This window comes from Anarhichas minor, unplaced genomic scaffold, assembly GCF_050575085.1.
Source record: "Anarhichas minor isolate MPS153535 unplaced genomic scaffold, ASM5057508v1 ptg000233c, whole genome shotgun sequence".
Lineage (NCBI taxonomy): Eukaryota > Metazoa > Chordata > Actinopteri > Perciformes > Anarhichadidae > Anarhichas > Anarhichas minor.
Genome location: NW_027466679.1, coordinates 99,346 through 115,241, shown reverse-complemented (window position 1 = coordinate 115,241; position 15,896 = coordinate 99,346). Strand labels below are relative to the sequence as shown.

Genomic DNA, 15,896 nt, shown 5'->3' with positions numbered 1-15,896 from the left:
GTTCATACTGAGGGGAAATAGTCCAATGTGCAGTCAACAAGCTAGCCTCGGCGGCGGTTATCACAGCTCTTCTGTTTTAGTCATATTTCATGAAACACTAGGTTTTTAATTATTGAGGTAACTGCACATTTTTTGCATGTGCAGAAATGTTCCATAAATTAACAGCAAATTTGTACTTTTAAAGGAACGGTTTGATATTTTGTAAAAGACACTAAATTTGCTTTCTTGCCAAGAGTTAACTGATACGATCGATATCACTTTTATATCTCTACATCAACGTCAGGCTACAGCCGCTAAACTTAGCCAGAAACACGCTAAGCTAACCGGCTGACCACTTAGAGGAACCAAACCAGCCTTTTACTCCACCAACACCACAACGTGAGCCATCAACCAACCATTTGTTAATCTACACAAACCTCAAGTACATTAATGTAAACCAGCGGCTGTGACCGGCTTTTAATGTCTAACAATGAGATTAATGTATAAAAAAAGTGCTCAGTTTTAAGCATATACGTCTCCACTGGAATTCAGAAAATAAAACTCTACACATGCATCCAGAGTCATGGATCCTGACAGGTGTGTGTATCAGGAAGCATAGCGTACCTGTCCTTTGGAGAGACTCTCCCATTTGTCAGGGCCCTGAGGCAGCAAGGAGTGAAGGAGCTCCATCCTCTCTCTCAGCGGAGGCAGCAGCATGGTCGCCCCCACCGACAGAGTCTCGATCACCGCCTGATGGAGACACACACAACACACACACAACACAAAGCTTCAGGTGGGGCAACAGATCCAGAGTTTGTTGACATGTTAAGAAAGTACTGTTTGGATGTTTTGAAGTAGGGTTGCATGAAGTACTTTTCCATCATCAGTGTATGTGTAGACACTTAAATAAATTAAGATCAGTTTGTGTTATTCTGTGACTTTGGCTGGTTCGGATTCACCAAAGTCACACAAAATAAACAAGGGAACAGAGAAGTGAAGCCGTTCTACGCTCTCTTTAAAGACACCAGACTCCAGTCGTTCTACCTCACAGATCACAGGAGTGGCTGGTCTATCACTGCCTCTATCTGTTGGTTCATTTGTGTCAGCAATTTGACAGCAAGGTAAAGAGGGGAAGACATTCTAAATATAGCGTTCACTTAAACTGCAATAGATTCTGTTAGGAGTCTGGAATACGTCCTCAGCAGAACATTGATTTGTGTGTTTCTATAAACTACTGTAGTAGAACTGTGACTCTGGAGAAGAACCTCATACAAACACACTTCTAAACATCACTACTGTCTCTTTAATGTCCACTGAGCTAATCTCAATGATTACATACACAAGAGAACAGCTGAGGAGTGACGATTCAGATAAAATAGAATAAAACAGCTTTAATTACAGGCATGGAAAAGGTGACAGAGATGCTGCTGCAGCTCCGTGTTTCTTTAAGTGAGAACTTCATCCTAAATATGTTGTGTTTGTTCACAAAGTGTCTCTGTTTTATTATTTCTACTATCTATCTTGGTCTTTACTATGCTGATAATCCCCCCCCCCCCTGCATCTTCTTACCTCCTGAATCTCGTCAGGCACTGAGGAGTCCATCAGTCTGAAGAGCAGTTTCGTCAGGGGTCTGGCCTGCCGACCTAAGATACTGGTGGCCACGCCCCCAGCCAGAGCCAGATGATTGGACAAAAGCCGAAGGCACAGCTTGAGGAAGTTATGATGCTCCCTGCAAATACATTTTTTTAAATGTATTTAATTTTAGCCACGACTATTGAATCTTATTGCCAAGATGACGGTGTGAAAGTTTCACACGTAAAAATCACAGACTTAAAAAAACAAAAAAGTTAAAAACAAGATAAAAAAGAGACGAGAGACTTAAAACAATCCAGTAAACTAATATATATATATATATTTTGAACTTGTCACAAACAATCATCCGACGTCTCTGGTACCACATAGAGCCCAATATCAAGCTTCTCATGCTACTGGAGGGTAATTAAGGTGTCCTTAGTTTTTTTACTTAACGATGCAACTTTATGTCATTTCAGACCATTGTTACTAAAGTTAACGCCCAAAAAGCTCAAAGACAAAAAAAAAATAAACGTGCTATAGTTAAATCATTTGTTAATTATTTACACATATCACAGCCTTTGTGTGAACATGTAATTCTTCTATCAATATGTTTTCCTTTACAATCATACTCTGTGAATCAAAAGAGCAGATTTGTCATTTTAAATAGAGATGTTAGTAATTAACCGTGAATCTGATAATAACAACCCTCTTTCCTGGAGAGGAGGTGCTTAATTATACACGGTTATTTCTCTGTGTTTTCTCCACACCGGTCAGTGCAGTGATGGTGGCCGTGTGTGTTTACCTGGATGAGGGGAACGGAAGAGGAGGGACTTCACTGTTGATGCCGTCGCAGTAGCGCTCGAGGAAGGAGCGCAAGTGGGAGAAGGTGCTTTCCTCCAGGTCGACACAGTAGGGCCTGTGCCAAGCCACCACCTGCCTACAGAGCCACAGGGAGTAAGTATTCATATATTAATATTAATATGAATATGAAGAGCTCTAGTGCTTCATAGGTGCTCCAGTGGAATGAATGTCAAACATCAAAGCTCTGGAGGGACATGCTGTTGTTGTCATTCAAACACTTTGTCCACTAAACTGATGAAGCTTGAAGCATTTCTCCACTGATTTAAACCAGCAGGAATAACGTCGGGTTAGTCGTGCTCGTCGTGATGAAACGTTAACTGAACTTTATGTGTAGAATCGATGCCGTGCCTCAAAACCACTTCAACAAAGTTCTGCCTTACTCCTGTTTTCTAATGAATGTTAGTTTTCTACCGATCTATCTAAAGAATGCACTTCCTGTGAACACTGCATATCAAAATAAATGTGACACATGTGAGAGTTGGCAATGTGGTTTCCTGTTTTTTTTTTGTCAAGAAATCTCATCACTTTACTTTGAAGGTTGAATCGACATCATCACACCACAGACGCTGCGTATTGTTCCTCCGGTAATGACCTCATCAGATTTATCAAAAGGAATCACAATATTATCATAAACATTGGATCAGTACATGTGTGGTACTCCACTGTGGTGTGATGAAGTTTAATCCAACATTGCAAAGTCAAACATTCAGATTTTTTTTCTCACTAATTTGAGAGCTCAATCTCAGAGAATATTACATTTTTTTCTTGTTAATTTGGTTTTTCTCGAACATTTAACACTTTACTTTAAAAGATTATCAGATTTTTTTTTCATAACACTGATGTACCGTTGACATGGTGTTTATAATGTTTTGACTATATCATCTCTTATTATATTTATAACTTTTACACATTAGGAGACAGAGTGACTTTCATCTAAAAGAACTGCATGTTTATCAAGATCTAACCTCCTTAAGACTCACTGAGACACTCTGTACTTTACGTCAGTAACACAGTCAACATGACATTAACATCACACAGAAGGAAAAAGAAACTGCTGCCATTTCACGTGCAGTCACTGACCTTTGACCTCTATTGTGCAATCCTATCAAACCCCCCCCCCCCCCCCACCCCCCTCCCCCCTCCCCTCCCTGTGTGGCTATGTTTATGTTCAATGCTACCGTCGCTACAGCAGTTACTCTGATGTTGAGCTGACCTGTCTCTGGGCAGGGCGGTCCACGCCAGGCTGTGGGACGTTCCGGCTGAGATCTGCTGAATAGCGACTCCGTCCAGACCCACCACCTTCTTGGGTTTGGTGATCAGCTCCGTGGAGTTCCCCTGGCCACACTGGCCCATGGAGTTGTTGCCCCATGCGTACACTTCATTGTCTGGAGAAGTAATACAAGATTAGATATAGAATCTGTACTACACTGATCTGAAATATACGGTCTAGCTTCAGTTAAGCATTAGCCTAAACAAACAGGGTCTATGTATTTTGCTATTACATCACGCTACTTGCGACAGCTCTGTCACTTGTTTAACAAACATAAAATCATGATCACACTGTGACTTGACAAGAGGCCGTGGATTTAGCATGTTCAGCCACATTGATCCCCGACACCATGCTAACGTGTTTTAATGCAGCAGCAGCTGCTCAGAGTTACCGACCCTCTAAATCCCCAAAACCCGCCAGCGGGACTGAAAAGCATGTTTCCTCTAAACAATCGCAGAAACTACACCGTTTATCACAGCCAGCTGTAAAAAAAAAAACACCATTATCGTCTTTCTGACGGCCCTTGAACACATCATGTGCGACAAACACTTCCGTCTGAAAAAGAAACCGAAACAAAGCTTAAAATTGTGAAATTTCATCAACAACATTTTATTCTACATGTCTCCTTTAAAATCTCGCCACAAATAAAGCTTTGCTTTTTTCTGTAAAAAACATTAAATTGTGAGCTCCTCAGTGAAACTATGAAGTCATGATTGATTCATCTGAGACCAACAATCATGTGACAACAAAAATCCGTGAAACTTCTGCACAAAAGACATGTTCTAGTTCTCTCTACTTCTAGTCATGATTGTTCTGTTTCTATAGAGCTGCAGGACTTTTATATTACAGAGAAAATCAAGACTACAGAGAGAAACTGTGACAAAAAGCTCCCGAAAGAGAAGAGCAAAAGACAAACCATGCGACAGGGCCAGGCAGTGACTGTCCCCGATAGAGATGTCCACCACCCTGGTGGTAGCCAGCTCCTCGATCAGTTTGGGTCTGAGAGCTGTGGCCTCAGAGGAACCACATCCCAGACAAGCACCGCAGCCCCACGCGTACACCTAAAGAACAAGTGGCACCAATCAACATCAGCAGAGGAGTTCTTCCGCTGCTCACATCGCAAATCATTTAATTTTGGTCTCCAGGAGTAAAAACAGTGAGACTGTATCTTTGAGACAAAGCCTGAGAAAGAAGAGCTCCGTTACGTAACAAGTCATCACTGTCAACGTCCAACCGGCTGTCAGCAGAAATGCATAAACAGCAGTATGAAATTCCCTCTTTGGGACAAAGAGCCTTCATTTATTCCTCAACAAACCGGGCTTTTGTCCCGTCTTGGTTAACCCTTTAGGACTGCTGTCATACCTGTCCGGTGGAGGTTAAGGCGAGAGACGACTGGCTTCCTGCACACACTTTCCTGATGAACATTCCCTGCAGGGCTTCCACTACTTTTGGCTTGTAGACTCGATTGGTATCACCGTGACCGAGTTTTCCTGCGGGACAACACGTGGTTTCACTTGTATGAGAGCATGTACTCACACTGTAGTACAATTTGAAGAAATACAAGACAAAACTGCAAGAATTATGTGAAGGCTCCAATTTAAATTCAATTTACAAGATCACTGATGACGTTTAACAACAAAGTCTTGGTGAAGGGTTTCCTCACCGTTGTCTCCTCCTCCGAAGGACCACACGGTGCGTCCATCCTTGGACAGAGCGATGGTATGAGAGCTGCCACACGACACCTCTCCCACGTTACTGATGTCTTTAACCAGGGTAGGAATGTTTCGGCTGTTGCTGTCACCGTGACCTGCATCCCCCCAAACAATGAAAGAAAACGTCAGACTGCTTACGCACGGAAATTACAAATGTGGAGTTTTATTTAGCTCGTCTGAGTGGAGGGTTAAAAAAAGTCCACGCGGAGCATCCGGCACACAGAGCAGAACGAGGTTGTTCTCTCGAGTATTAGTTCACAGCACTTCTTCCTGTCATGACTGGGCCTTTACAGGTTCATGTGTTCATGGTGGCTCATTCTGCAGTCAGGAGTACATAGAATACTAAACTAAACTAAAACATTTAATGTCATCATGTATATACTGAAGGCTTTAATTACTAATAATAATAATAATAATAATAATTATTATTATTATTACAAAATCATTCCAAATATAAAGAAATCAGAACGTAAACAATTATTATCGTGCAAACTGCAAAATAGTAAATAAAATAACTTATAAATAAATCAGTTAGAAAACCAACAGCTTTCTTTTTCTAAATAAAATATTTTAAGATATTTGCATCTATAAACGGACCACATCTCTCTTTTCTGTGCGGTAGCGACGGAGCCGCTCCCATCTGTCAACAGACATGCTACTAGCTGTCAGCTACAGCGTTACCCAGAATGCCGTGCAGTAGTGGAACTTTGTAAATGGCCAGTTATTAGTTAAACAAATTTATGAGTCACAAATTGTTGTGCGTCATGGTGTTTTACCGTGTTAACGAGAGTTAGCTTGAGGGGTTATTAATAATAATAATAACTTTATTTATATAGCAACTTCAGAAACAGAGTTTACAAAGTGCTTTGACAGACAAAGCAGAAAAAGCGAGACAATAAAATAAGTTACAAAGTGTTACAAAGTTATAACCATGAGTGAGAAGAGTAAGAAGAGAATCTAAGAGCGTTGACAATCCCCCCGGTTGTACTGGGAACTACTTAAAAGTAACAGCCGTACATTAAAAGAGATCCTAAATGAGTTCAGCAACTTACCTAATCTTCCAAAATCTCCTTCACCCCACGTGTACAGCTCTCCATCCTCACTGACTGCAGCACTGTGTCTGTAGCCGGCAGACACACACACCACCACCTGACACAGAACAACAGACACACATCAGACTTAATCATCGGTTACTGGATTTAAAAGATGAAATAATGTGCACCATGTGAATAGAATAGCCCTACCTTCCCCTGGAGTGGCCCCTGGATCAGTTTGGGGTATTTCTGTGTTGAGCTGTTCCCGTGACCCAGTTTGCCGTAGTCACCGTCGCCCCAGCTGAACACCTCGCCCTCCGTGGTGAAGGCCAGCGTGTGGCCGTCGGAGCCCTTGGACGACGACACCTTCTTGATGGCGCGGTGGGGCTCAAAGGTGAGCTTCTTGAGCGTCCACTGGTTGCTGGAGTCTCCGAGGCCCAGACGGCCGTAGCTGCCTTTACCGCAGGCCCGGACGGAGCCATCGGACGAGATCACAAAAGTGCAGTACTGGCCCGCCTCAATCTGCAGAGAGAGAGAGTGAGTGAGTGAGTGAGTGAGTGACCAGCGCTGTGGTAAAATCCTGTGGCGCTAAACTACAGCTGTGAAGGGCGTAGTTGTCTCATTGGTTGGTGGACTACGGTTTTTCAGAATTTTGGCCATCGAAATCTGAGTGGGTTATTTTGCAACCAGTGAACAGGAAGTGACCATATCTGGACTGAGGAGGAGTGACGTAGAGACGCCGTATACGTCTCTGGTAGAGACCTGTCAATCACTGTGTAGCCCCGCCCCTAAAGCAGCCCCTGCTTTATAATAATACACGGAGTACACTGGTTTTCATCAACAGAAGCTATGATCAAACACTTTTGTTGACAATAGTATTTCCATTAACTAACTAAAATATTAAAACTAATTTAACCTTGTTGGCAAGAATGATTTGGACGTAGACGCAACATATACGTCTCTGGTAGAGACCTGTCAATCACCGTGTAGCCCCGCCCTAAAGCATCCCCTGCTTTATGGTCTGTCTGACTCTAAATGGACCATAATGTACTAAATGAACATCATGCTGTATTGAAGAAGACTTGAAACTAGAGATTGAGACCATAAACTCATGTTTACAATGTTTACTGAGGTAATAAATCAAGAGAGAAGTAGAGTCATTTTCTCATAGACTTCTATACAACCAGAGGAGTCGCCCCCTGGTGGACACTAGAGAGAATGCAGCTTTAAGGCTCTTTATAGACCTGGAGGTTGCCGCCTGGATACAACACCCGGTCTCCAAGAAATGATGTTCCCATACAACTGAACTGCTTTCTCAATTATGTTTTTGAGGGAAACGTATTTACAGTTTTAAACACATTTTTAACGTTGTGAATTTCAACCTGACACAAAACAAAACAAAAACTACTGAAAAAAAATACTTTAGTAAAAGATCTTGCTTTGGCTTAAAACAAATGTTTGTTACGTATCTTAAATTAAGTAGGTCATCTGGGAAATGCAATTGAAAAAGGCAGTTTTCAAGAGACCAGGCTGAGCTAGTTTCTGATGATTATTTGATTTAATTTCCTGCAAATTCAGCAGCACATTAGGAAAAATGATTTTGTGCAACTTCATCTTGCAGAGAGGCCCCTGACATTATAAACAGATGAACAAAGGTTATGTGGGTAAGATAATTGTCTCATACCATCGATCCGTCTAACACAGCATGTCACATTGTTTTGATACACAGCTGTAGTTCCGCTGAAGGGAGAACCAGTGCTGTTAATGCATGATGTCACACGTGTTTATGAAATGCTCTTTTTGTGATCATGCTGATCAGTAAAATTCATGCTCTGAAGAAAAACAATATTTCCCCCTTAAAACTTAACCCATTTGACAAAACATAGCTAATTTAATTTTGAACCGAGGTCATTTTTACATTAATTACCTCGGTCATGCTTTGTGACTTTGTGCCGCGTCATCACGGTTAATATTTATACCACCAATGTGTTTATGGTAGAAATGTTTACTGGCACGCAGTGTAAAAATACTAAACGTCCTGCATTAAAAATGTTCCTGAAGTAAAAGTATTAGCATCAAAATACACTTTAAGTACCAGAAGTAAAAGTACACTCAATATGCACTCAAATACTATATGCATCATTGGATTATAATTATTGATGCATTAATGTGTTCATCACTTTAATGTTGCAGCTGGTGAAGCTCATTTGAACTACTTTATATACTTCATAATATACTACTTAATAATAGTTCATAGTTCATAAGGTTATTTATATTTTGTGTTAAGAACATGAATCTGCAAAATAGCCAAACTAGTGACTAATACTGTCTAATAAATGTTATGAAATTAAAAGTATAATATTTCCCTCTGAGATGTAGTGGAGTAGAAGTATAAAGTTACATAAAATGGAAATACTTAAGTACAAGTACCTCAAAACGTGTACAAAGTTACATTCCATCCCATGCTACAACAAGTAAATTGCAGAAGTGAAATTGTTTACAAGAGCACAAAGTTCTTCTTAATTCTGCTCTAAAGGGAACCAGATTGGTGCGTTTAACTTTAAAATGTGCTAAATTTAAAATCTAGCCACCACAGTGTCAGAAAGCTTCAGATGCTGCCTCTCTAAACATGTGCAGACACACAGCTCTACAGAAGACTTGTGAACTGTTGTTCTCTTACGGTCTGTGCGTCGGCGAAGCTCGTGGCCAGCTTGGGCTGCAGGATCTTCTCCTGCGTTCCCTCCACCAGCTGGTGGCTGCTGTTACTGCCCCACACGTAGACCTCACAGGTCTCAGACACCATGGGCGTCTCGCCGGTCTGGATGCTGTCTGGGCTGACGCAGGTGCGAGAGTAGTCCGACGCCATTCGACATACCTGGAAGAAAAGGACGCGAGTTAAGAACCGCTCCGGACATCTTTGAATAATCATTTGTGTCTGACGAGTTTCTTAAAATGACATCTCCTCCCTTTTCCTTCCAACATATTTTTGACTAGTAACTTACAGGAGTTACTCGTATGGATCGAAGTGAAGGCTATCCACTCCTTTAAATAAGCATGTTGAGGTGTATTATTTAGAGTATAATGATACGTAGAATACTTCTAAAATGTCTTACTTCTTCTAAGAGACAGAGTGCTGCCTCATACAATGAGCACAAGCCATCAGTGGTCCGTGTGGGTTCTCTCCACTGGCTGCGATCTGCTGAGGAGCCCTGAGACAGAAGAAACGCATTTAAATATATAAATGTTCAGACCATAATGACTTCAAAACAATTACAATCATCACACTCAACAGGGGGCCTTTGTCACAGACCACCAAAAGGAAACGTTAAACAACCTATGCACCTTTAAATCTGATAGGAATCCAAAAACCATGTGATACATTTTAGACAACCCCGAAAACTTTGAAAAAAACGTAAATAACTCGTTTGAAAGCCTATGACATCATCATTGTTTATTTACCAGCATGTTTGTATTTGGTTGGTGCAGAATGTCAGTAGTGTTTTCAGTTATCACCCCTTAAGATCATAATAGCTGCACTATAAAGCATACAGATGGATGAATTATTGTTAGTTTATAGTGTTTTCCATAGAGACAAGAAAGACGTGGTTGGATGAGCAAAGTAAAGCTGCCGAGGCTACTGAGTCCTTGTTTAAGCAGAAGTTATAACAGTTCTGGTTTGAGTTATTAAACCACACTTCCAATCTGCCAGCAGTGTTGATGTTTACTTACCAAAGAGCGCCTCATCTGCATGAGGATGTTCATGAAACAATCATATCCGATGAGCCCTTCTTGGTTCTGTAGCACCTTATTCTCCTCCATAGCACTGACCAGGGCTGATGCAGCCAAGGCCATCTCGATCCACTCCAGCAGGTAGCGCAGGGAGCCCCTCTGGGAGGCCAGCCCCAGCAGCAGCTCGGAGGCAAGCCGCCGCCCTAAAATGTCCGCCCCAGAGTTTGGCATGGTTACCCCCTTCAGGAAAGTGGTGACCTGGGCCAGGCAGTCCAGGCCCATTGGCGGGATCTTGCTCTCGTTGGCCAGAGAGAGGGGCGGCAGGGAGCTGACCACGTCGATGGCCGTGTGAATGACATCGTTACACAAGTTTATGTTGCCTCCGGCACCTCCGCTGGGGCTGGGTGGAGGAGGCATCATCCAGCTCTGGCGCAGCAGAGCAAAAAGAAGGCTGAGGCCCGTGCGGACGCCCATCTCGATGAGGGCGTCCGTGCTGGAGCGCGGCCGCTCGCTGACAGAGTGCAGATCGGCCGAGCCCGAGTTGTTCTCTGGAGAGTGCTGCTGCTGCTTGACCTTTCCTTTGTCGTGGTACTTGTTGGAAAGTGCGTAGAAGATGCGCTGGAGCACCAGCACACGTTTGCGCAGGGCTGCAGCGAAGGGAGAGTCGGAGCAGACCATCTTGGCCAAGGCCAACTGGCTGCTGAGTAGCGCGTCCAGGTAGTGCTCCTGCTCATCGCTGGAGAGGGATTCACGCTCAAAGTCCGGGAGCTGGGGCCCTTTCAGACACAGCACCTGCTGGGGCAGCAGCACGGCCTCTTTGTTGACCAGCAGCTTCGAGTACAGCACCGACACTCCCTCCCGTGTGGCGATCGACTCGCTGTCCTCCGTGATCCACGAGCTGTTCAGGTGCTCCAGCCATTTGAGCTTCACCGGGGGGATCATCAGAGCCATGGCATGTCACTCTGGAGCCATCAGTCCTGAAAACATCAGACAAATTGTTAATATCAAGCTTGTGAACAGCAATTTGTGTTCGCAAAGGCTGTCTTTTCTCAACGCTATTTAAAATGTTGGGGAAAAACACAATAATCTTCAGTTTGAGGTTATTAATAGTTTCCAGTTTGCAAAATTGGCACAGACCTTGATCCATTCAACACTTCTTCACTGGATAATATCGTGAATCAAGATGAAGAAACAAACATTATGGACTTATGTGCTAATAACACAGATGAGGTAATCTATGTAAATATGACCTAATATATATCAAAACAGAAAATAATATCTAAATCTGCCCGATAATAGAGCACTGCTCTCAGTGAAAACTAGCCTGGTTGAATAAAGGTTTTTTTTAATGCTTTATCGTGCGATTTAAAGTTGTATTATTACTTGTACCAATATTTTATATGCACACTGATTACATTCTATTTCATGATGTTTAGTCGTTTGTGAAGTTTAGCCATACATTTACAGACTAGCCTCGCTCCAGTCTGTATTGTAAACACTACACACATGTTGACCCGTGCATAACAGGTCAGAGAAGTCCAAACTCTGCTTCAAAGAATCCATAACTGGAAACTAAAGGCATGCTTCTTTTTGACACCAGTTGCAATCTAGAAAGGGTTCTCTGTAGGTAACCTTACTGCCTCTGGGTTTAAGTTGAGGTACGCCAGGTGTAAAGATGAGTAACGTGTGGGTCAAAGCGCTGCTGCCCGCTAACAAAGTCCAAGAAACGTGACCACTTCACTCCTATCCTTGCATCCTTACACAAATCCCTACATGTTCTCACCCTTACATATTCTTCAGAGTCTCTCAGCCCTTACAGCACCAGACCCATCGGATCCGCCCAATGTGGCCAACTGGCTGTGCACTGTTCGTGGAGAAAGGTGGAGTCTATTGATGCTTTTAAGATGCACCTTAAAATCCACCGTTATTCTCGGGCTTTCAAGTGTGTTCAACCCGTGTTTGATTGTGTTTAAACTCGTTTCCAATTGTAATCTTGCTTTATTTCCACATATACACCGGATGTCTCTCTGCTTGTATGTGCTATATAAATGAGATAACCTTCTTCCATCATACCTGTTGTATAAACAAATACCATGTTTATCGTTGACATTTTGTAATCCAGCTAAATGCTTTGCTCCAGTTTACAGTGAAGGTGAGCAACTTTCTGCAGACACACTGGTGAGGCTACAGGCTCAACACTGCAGTTGTTTACAATCATATTGTAGTTGTGATTGTTCATGATACTCTCACGAACAAGTGAAGAAATACTGCACCTCCATTTGCACTATTACCACCATTCTACACCAATATCCCAAATCCATTGTCCATTGTTCTTTATGTTCATATATATTCTTCGATGTATATTTATATTGTACATAGTAGTTGTTTGTTTATGCTTAGTTACTTTGTTGTCTTTAATGTCCTTGATTTTATATTTTTCTTGTTTATTTGTATATTCCATGTATGTACGTTGAGAGCAATGTGAAAACCGGAGTCAAATTCAATAAAGCTGATTCTGATAGCTAGCTAGCTAGCTGCTAACCGACCAATCATCAGAATCAATTACGGGATTTAATGCAAATTATGAATATTACTCATTATTATTTAGTAGTAGAAAAACAGCACTGTAGTCAAATGTGTATTAATAATAACTATATTAATACCTATTTTAGTTATTGTGGATTTTTTACTTATTTAATATTCTTTACTGTTTTCTTACTTATTTATAATACTTGATTTTATTTTGGGGTTTATTCTATGTCTCTTGTTTGCACTTTCCTGTGTGTGTGTGTGTGTGTGTATATATATATATATATATATATATATATATATATATACACACACACACACACACACACACACACACACACACACACACACACACACCACTATGCTGCTGTAATCCTGTAAATGTCCCCACAGCGGGACTAATAAAGGATTATTTTATTTTATCTTTGACATTGCAGTTGTTTAGGTAAACAATATTGTTTTATTCTATTGTTTTTTAGATTCATTTCTACTGGTTTCTTATATCAATTTCTACTGGTTTCTATTTTTATATTAGCTTCTACTGGTTTCAATTTTTTTGTATTAATTTCTACTGGTTTCTATTTTTTTTTAATATTAGTTTCTACTGATTTCTTTTTTTATATTAATTTCTACTGATTTCTATTGTTTTTTTATATTATTTCTACTGGTTTTTATATTAATTTCTACTGGTTTCTATTGTTTTTTATATTAATTTCTACTGGTTTCTATTGTTTTTTTAATATTATTTCTACTGGTTTTTATATTCATTTCTACTGGTTTCTATTTTTTTAAATATTAGTTTCTACTGGTTTCTACTTTTTAAATATTAGTTTCTACTGGTTAGCTAGCTGCTAACCGACCAATCATATTGTAATCGTACCAACTGTCCAGTTAGCTAGCTAGCTACGCTAACTGGACAAGTCATCTTGCAGCCACAGCCCAATGCATTAATTAATTTGTTTTTCATTTTTATCTTAGCTGAAGTTGTTAGCACTTAAATAAATAACTTACCTAACCACCGGTGATATTAGACAGTTAGCTTTGTGCTAACCTGCTTGTTGTGTCAGATTAGAAGGGCAGTTTATCACCAACGGCAAACATGGTGATTATCACCAACTGCTAAAATTTAAAAACATGACATCACACAAGAAACGGTTAACAGCAGCCTTTACCAGCGCGTGCGGAAAAAACAATTAACCGTTAATATTGTCAAATGATGCTGCTGTTTATGTTAGCTAGCTAACGTTAAGCTAACTTTCCTCTCACGTCACTCAGCTAGCAAAATCATACAATACCGTAATCACAGACGTGACACTATAATGTGCAGATAACAATAGAGTTATTACCTTAAGTTAATCACATACCAATATGCATATTCATGTCTTAAAGGAGCGATTTTAGCTTCAGCATTATAGATTGGCTTATCTGCTGTATCATAGCTAGGGTTAGCTTTTTGCTAGCTACACTTTCTGACGTTAGCTTGAATAATTAATTAACATAAATACAAATAAAAAATAAAGCTCGCTTACCAGTAAAACTGCCAAACAGGCCTCCTCGTAGTGCTTACACAAGACTGTGCATTTCATGGACAGTTTACTGTGAAAAGGTGACATGCATGGAACCTTCCATTGGCGGTTGGCAAACAATGATTGGTGCATAACCGCCACCAACTGGTATGGAGTGTGCATCAGGATATCTACTGTATGTCTGTATATATATATATATTTATTTATTTCTTCATTTAAACACTTGACACTTTACATTACACTTCATCATACTTGTTTATAGTACTGTTATCTGTTTGTTGTGCACTTTATTTTATATTCTTTCATACTCTATTGTACATTTTAATATGTTTCTATTTCTTGTTGATTGTTTAATGTTATGCACCAGCCGCCATTACACATTCCTTGTATGTGCAACATACATTGGAAATAAACTAAATTTCTGATTCTGATCCTGATAAATATTCATTCTGCTAATGCAACAAGTCGACTAAACAATAAAAAAAGTCAAACTATACAGCATGAAAAGAGGAACATTTTCATATACATGCATATGTGCATCTACAGTAGTGGCATTAAGAGTGGGGACAACCTAGTTTCCCCATAAAAATAAATGTAAATAACTCCTAATTTTGACCAAAGCTGTTCTTTCTATCAATGTGCCGTTTTAAGCCAAACAGCTACTGAAACGTGGCTTTAACCTGCGATTAGATTTATTCTGCGAGTCCGTGAAGAGTCTCGGTCTAAAACTCTCATGTATGTCCCGTTAAACCGATGGAGGGCCACTGCCTCTTTTTGGTGGAAATACAAAATCACATCTGTTTAATATTATTAATTATTATTGCCAGGCCATTCAGAATATTGATTTGAACTCAATGATTGCTATTGGATCCTTCCTGCTTGTGTTTGCACTCAATTTCCAATATCTGTGACAAAGTATATTTGTACCATTCCATTCACAGTTTTGAGGTAGTTACAGATTGAATTCTCTGCTGCTCATCTAAACACACAATCATTTTCTAAAATGTCTTATTTCAGATTTCGAGGACACATTATGCACACTGTATTTTTACTTCAATTAATTATGATTACAGGACTTTTACTTGTAATGGAGTATTTTTACATTAGTGTGTTGCAACCTTTACTAGAGTAAAAGGTGAAATGTGTCTTCCACCACTCATAGCTGGTGATGTCGGTGCTTAATTTCCTGCAATCAGAAGAAGCCATTCTTTGTTTTAAGATATGAAAAACAACTTTCCGTGTCAGCCATCACATTCTAACTTTTGACTTATTCAGAACTTCTGTTTTTATCAGTTTCTTTGGTAAATTGATTATTTTTTATTTGTTTGTCATTATTAACGATCATCACATCTTCAGCTCTTTGTGAGCCCACTCGATGAAACCAAAACCAAATCATAAAGGTTGTTCATTTTAAAAACCAATAAAGAGGTGAGCAAATGTTTTAAATGAAATTACAATAAGGGTTGAGTAAAGTCAGCAGTTCTCTCGACAAAAAGTCAAATAAGATTTTTTATTTTGGATTATTGCAGGAAATAATCTCTGTGTCAGACAAACATTGATGATAAACAACAGGAAGTGAACAAATGCTGACTCATTTCCTGTTTTAGGACTCGTTCCTGCAGCACTCTATACTCAGTCCATCAGATCTGGGTCTCCGGTTGTAACCCTGACAGTCTGAGGG

General features: G+C 40.3%; 1 protein-coding gene across 1 annotated transcript in view; it reads right to left on the bottom strand.

Moving 5' to 3' along the window:
• Nucleotides 1–14,317, bottom strand: part of LOC142944449 (putative E3 ubiquitin-protein ligase HERC1) — a gene marked incomplete at its 3' end in the record, with an annotated part of 39,130 nt that extends 24,813 nt beyond the window's left edge. Inside the window, exons 1-13 of the mRNA XM_076085655.1 lie at nt 14,219–14,317; nt 10,161–11,137; nt 9,545–9,640; nt 9,112–9,306; nt 6,642–6,953; nt 6,450–6,546; nt 5,349–5,492; nt 5,048–5,175; nt 4,602–4,746; nt 3,629–3,800; nt 2,357–2,491; nt 1,549–1,708; nt 604–729 (exon numbers count right to left, since the gene is read on the bottom strand). Coding sequence (XP_075941770.1) covers nt 604–729; nt 1,549–1,708; nt 2,357–2,491; nt 3,629–3,800; nt 4,602–4,746; nt 5,048–5,175; nt 5,349–5,492; nt 6,450–6,546; nt 6,642–6,953; nt 9,112–9,306; nt 9,545–9,640; nt 10,161–11,111 — 2,661 coding nt within the window. The remainder of the gene's footprint in view (nt 1–603; nt 730–1,548; nt 1,709–2,356; nt 2,492–3,628; nt 3,801–4,601; nt 4,747–5,047; nt 5,176–5,348; nt 5,493–6,449; nt 6,547–6,641; nt 6,954–9,111; nt 9,307–9,544; nt 9,641–10,160; nt 11,138–14,218) is intronic.
• Nucleotides 14,318–15,896: the final 1,579 nt, after the last annotated feature.